The 5,929-nt window shown below is 30.1% G+C and overlaps 1 protein-coding gene across 1 annotated transcript; it reads left to right on the top strand.

Moving 5' to 3' along the window:
- Nucleotides 1-4,279: 4,279 nt before the first annotated feature.
- GO595_009237 (Integrase core domain containing protein) lies at nucleotides 4,280-4,846 on the top strand (the record flags this gene model as incomplete). Its single annotated transcript, XM_067922900.1, has 1 exon — nucleotides 4,280-4,846. One exon carries the CDS (start codon nucleotides 4,280-4,282, stop codon nucleotides 4,844-4,846), a length of 567 nt encoding a protein of 188 aa, XP_067770649.1.
- Nucleotides 4,847-5,929: the final 1,083 nt, after the last annotated feature.

Genomic DNA, 5,929 nt, shown 5'->3' with positions numbered 1-5,929 from the left:
TTGAAATAATTATATTCATCATATGTTTTTTCAAAATAGTATACAGGTGCTTTTGAAGAAAACCAAGAATCAAATGTATTTCGACAAAATTTATGTCATTATTAAAAACTGGAAGTTCAAGATTTTCAAAATATAAACTTGAGCATTTTATAGTATGTATGCAAGGTAATTTATAAATTCCAAATCTATTTGAATATATATCACCCCACTCACAATTCATATAACATGTTTCACATTGAACGATTGAAGAATGTTGTGCAACTCTCTTTGAATTGCAAAGGTAGATAGAAATTCTGAAATTCCAGGAGAAATCCAAATGAAGCATTGAACTGGTTTATTATCATTTACTAATAAATTTTTAATATCTGATTTTTTATATAAATATAAAAAGATAAAAGAACTCCTTGAAGAAATAATTTCTTCCGAACTTGAACATTTTGTTTTTTTTAATTTGAAAGTTTATAATTCCAACAATTTGAATAAATAATTTGCCTCAAAATATGTTTTAAAATTCCATTCGAAGTATTTTTATATATTATCTTACCAATCATCTTAAGCGGATGAATTATTCTGAAATTTTTTTTATGATTGTTCATTATTACTTCATCCAATAAAAACACAAATATGAACTTTCTGGAAGAATTATCTGTTTCTTCATGAAGAAGGTCGATTATATGTTCGCAAAAAATTCGGCAGCCTATTGTTCCTGTTTAAGAGGTGTTTTGTAGATGCAATTTGAAAATTATTTGATCACATTTGAAACATGATATCATTATGTACAGAATTAGATATTACGTATTTTGTTATATCAATACCTGTTATATTAAAATACGAAAAAAATCCAAAATTAATTTTTTTTCTCCTTTTTTGAAATCTCTAAATTCGAAATGAATTGATTTAATGTCGAGATAAGAATCTAAAGCAACATCGTTTGTATCGCTAATCTCTTCTCCGATTTCAAATGATGATTGAAGAAAGTCAACAGTATTTTTGTTGGCATGTGCGTATTGTGGTTTGCCATTCTCATCAATGATTGTCATTCTAATATCTTTATTGATCCTCGGATATATTTCTTTCATCGATGAAAGCATTAATTAGTACAAGAAAAAGTCAACTCTACCGCGAAAACCAGAGCTATCGGAGAACAGCGATCCTTCAAAATTCATTGTGAAACTTTTTTGTCTCATTAAATTTTTAATTATTTTGTGTGTATTCTGATAAACTTCTCGTGAAAATTTATGAATCTCATTTTTTAGATAATCATCTTGTTTTGCCCTATATCTTTCAAATGATGATTTATACTTCGGTTCATTATCACTAATTGACATATTCATAAATTGCGGAAAAAAATCTACATATTCAATTCTTTTGTTATTGATTCTATATCTTAAATGTTTAAAAGTAAGTCTTTCTTTTTTTCTCGTTCGTTTCTCACTAACATTAATCGGTGCAGTATTATTTCTGTATTCGGTATTATCAGGTAGAGTATAACCATAACATTCGAACACTTCTCTAATTTCTCTTGTACTATATTTTTTTAGGCATCCTTTTTATCCGTAAAAAATAATAAATTATAAAAAAATTAGCTTAGTTTAGCGCAGCGTAAGCAGCACGGTCTGCTACTTATCAATAACTCATTTATCCCTCATTTTCACGGATGACTTGTAACCCTCCAAACTAATTTTACGCTCTGTCAGAAACTCTACTACATCAGCGTATGAATAATTAAAATTATAAGTGTTTCCATCATTTTTCACATAAATTTTCAGAACATAATCATATGAGCTACTTCTACAACAACCAACTTCTCGATCTGTTTTAAGTAATTCAACTTCTTCCGTATCACATAATGATTGAATTAATTTTACTAATTCATTTTCTTCAGCAATGACGTATTTAATTACAATCAGTAGATTATTTTCTACAATATCTAAGCATAATACTAATGCCTGAATCAACATATCTATGTCATGAATTACTTTTTCGAGATTTGTAGGAGTTTCATTTGCTGTTTCAACACTCTGTTCTTTACCCACATTTTCAAGGTTATTATTATATAACCCGTCATCATTACTTGATGCTTTATTTTCATTTACTTCAGGATATTGAACAGGAATTCTATGATTAGAATTGACCACAACATTAACGTTTTGACCTTGACTTCGTTTCGGAGAATCAAGATTTTTCCCGACTTTTGCTAAAAATCCTTTCGAACATGATAAAACACTACTTCTTGGTACTTACATATTTATTTGATATTAAAAATATTTTTATTAATAATTAAATGACTAACATTCATTAAAGAATTAAAATTAAATAAAGTCATTACGACTAAACAATTATTTTTCATTTTAAATATATTCTTCAACATTTCCGTAAGAAGTAGCTGCAATGTACTCATAATTGCCTGGAATGATTTCTGATGCTACAACTGACAATTCAACTGCATTATATCAGTCTTGTAAATTTCCATACATAGCATCAATTACGTTTAATTGTTGATTCTGTGGCGCAAACATTTCTAAATGATAAAAAAATAAAATTGTCATGTATGTTTTATCATTTATTAGCCATTCCTTCTTGTTTACTCTTTATATCAATAAAATCTCCAAGATCTTTATCAAGTCTATGTAAATATTTTAAACTATATATAGAAGGACCATCTGACGCATACTGATATTTAGAATTTTTCGCATATAATTCATCTAGTAGTGGAGAAGGAACAATTTTATATTTTTCATTAATTGAGGTCTTTATCAATTGTAACGCTTCGGGGTGACGAGCTAAATTATTCCTAGCTTCTGTTAATTGTTCTCCCACCATATTTGCCAACATTTGTGATCTCGCTGAACCTGAAGAATTATTTTTACCCAGCGGAATAATATTACTTCATACACCGAACCTAGTGAGGTTCGAGCCTCTGGCGAGACTAACATTAGGGTTAATTGTTGAGATTCGTGAAATAATTATATGCCTAACACTTCTTTTAACAGTTATTTTATTTTTCCGGATTCTATCTTTGATTGATTTCTTAGTTATTTATTATATAGCATAAATATAAGTTCATGTTTATAAATATGTTACTCTTGAACGCCATCCTCTTTGTGCTAATCGTGGATAGCTTATTGTAACCACCTCTAGTGTTGAGCACTCCGTGCGAACTTCTTCTTGTTTAGCTATTGATTCCGCTTGTTGTGTAACTTCTTCTTGTTTTATTATTGGTTTGTTTGTGTGGACTTCTTCACTAGCATTAACGTCGTCATAAATGTCATTTCTCAAACGAAGTATTTTTTTTTCAATTTCTTATGCTTTCCTGTTGATTTATCTAATCGTGAATTGGATTCAATAATGTGTTACATTAATAATTGAACACTCGATTAATAAACTTTTTCGTCAGAATTATTTTTAATTATTTTTTGACTTACTGTTGGAGCCTTTTTATTTTTCGCTGTGATTCTAGCACTACCATTTTTTAAGAATCGATCAGCAATTTCTTTCCCTTTATCAACTGCTTGTTTTATTTCATCTTTAAATTTACTATCAGGTACAGTATCAACTATTCTATCTATTTCATCCGTTATTTATTATTTTAGTTTTTTTACTGTATCAATTATTCCGGGAATTTTTGTTGCAAATTCATAACCATTTTTAACGATTGGAGATATTTTACCAGAAATTCTTACTACTGGCTGTGATATTTAATGAACAAGTCGTCCTGCACCTTCACTTGAATAAAGTTTCTTATTCCACCGAATATTCTTCCTAATCCCATTTAATTATATTAAAAAATTACTTTATTGCATTTAAAATGTGTGAAAACGAACAAAGTCCTGAGCGCAAGCACGACATTAATAAAACAATTGACAAAACACATTTTAAAACATGTCGAAGAGTGAAAGGTATTGTCAAAAGTAAATATCCTTCTGTTATAAGTATAAAGATTAAGAAAGTTATTAGCAAAAGAGTGAAGGATAAATTTATTAAGCAAAAACAAATTAATTCATATACGATAAAAATATTTTCTAACTGACCTGGAACTTGGTTTCATTATCGATATGATAACACACAAAATAGAAATCTACGCTATCGGGATGTATTTGTCGGAACTAATAATCGTTATGCTTATTGTTTGCCATTAGAATCTAAATCAGCAGCAGCAGTAAAGGAAAAATTAACGAAGTTCATTAATATGTTTGATCCTGTTAAATTAACTTCAGACGAAGAACCAGCGTTTCTTGATAAAAATAATATAAAATTATTGACTGACAAAGACGTTTCGATGCATATTGTAACAGATAGGAATCATTCAACATTAGGAATTATTGACAGATTCATTAGAACATTACGTGATATGAATACTTTTACAGAAATATCTAAACATGAGTCACATGATGAAAAATATACATTTATTACACCAAAGCGTATGAAAAAGTATCTTAACACATATAATAGCACTTATCATACTGCTATAAGTTGTACATTAAACGAAATGATGAAAGATCCTGAGAGAGAAAAGAGATATATATTCAAATGTTTAGAAGCAGCGGAGAATCAGCATCAAATAAAAGATCTAATTCTTCCACTTGGTGCATATGTGAGATATATACTTACGCGTCATGATGGCATAACAAAGAAGAGATATCAAATCTCCCGTGAATGTTATAAAATCGATGAGAGAAAAGTTAACATGTACTCACTAATTGCACAAGATGGAACAGTAATGTCGATTCCAAGATTAAAATTAATTCCCAGTTCTGACGGATCAAAACCTAGCAACATTAAATATACTTCGACGATTCCGGGTAAATGGAACGGTAATGTCGAAAAGATTTTATCATTTAATTAAAACTAAAAATACACAATACTATTCAGTGTGCCTGGCGGAAAAACGTATAAAGATACTATACCTGCATCATATCTACGAGGAGCTACATCACAAATTCAATCAGAAATGGAACGAATCTTTGATCCTTACACTCTTCGGCACGGCCGGTGGAACCGAGCGAAGAAAGAATAATTCAATCATCAATGATAAAACATTTGGTGGAAGTGTGGTATCAAATTTATTTTTGTCATAAATGTCATCATACTTCCGTCCTTCTGTTTTTATCCGAAACTCCAGGATTAACTTCTGGCATTGAATTATGGCAAATTATTGAATGATTCTGCATCCTGCACATGTGTCTGATAGAATGACGCTTACTAAACCTACTGACATTCTTTGAATTAAGGTTTTTGGAGTTAATGGCGTTCAATTATGACTCATCTTTGAAGGATTCTATGTTAAAAGTCATACCTACACTTTTTATGTGATTTACACGTTGGAACTCATGAAAAAACAGTGTTTTCAGTGATTTTCGAAACTAATGGAATGATCATTTTTTTGTTCAGCTCTGGCGTTCAATTCTGACTCATTTTTAGAGGATTCTGCATCTGACACATGTGTCAGATAGAATGACGCTTTCTAAACCTTCAGACATTTTTTGGTTCAGCTTTGTCATGATAAATAATAAAGATGCTGCACAACAAAACAAACATAAATGCTTGATGACTTGATGTAAAATAGTGAGTAAAACATTAGTGAGGTCATCTATGTTAAACACACCGAGCTCGCGACGAAGAAGCCGCGAAGAGTGCTGCGGAGCGAACGAGTGTGCACACGAAGTGTAACGAGTGGCATGTGTGTGTGTGTTTCTAGCTGTAAAACCATTAACTTCGATTTTTTTATCATCACAAATTACCCAATGTCCGAGAACATATTTTAATGTTCTGAATCAATATTTTTTCCAATATGTCAACAGATACTACATAAGCGATAAAAGGGACATCCATCAGATGTTTCTTTTAAATATTGCATAAGATCAACCCATGTTGGAATTGTTACACTTTGATTCGATTTACTATTATTATTTATACGATTGACATTTAT

The sequence above is a fragment of the Histomonas meleagridis genome (assembly GCF_020186115.1).
Source record: "Histomonas meleagridis strain 2922-C6/04-10x chromosome Unknown contig_88, whole genome shotgun sequence".
In the NCBI taxonomy this organism is placed as follows: domain Eukaryota; phylum Parabasalia; order Tritrichomonadida; family Dientamoebidae; genus Histomonas; species Histomonas meleagridis.
Note: the sequence above shows the minus strand (reverse complement) of the source record. Positions and strands in the feature narration are given on the sequence as shown.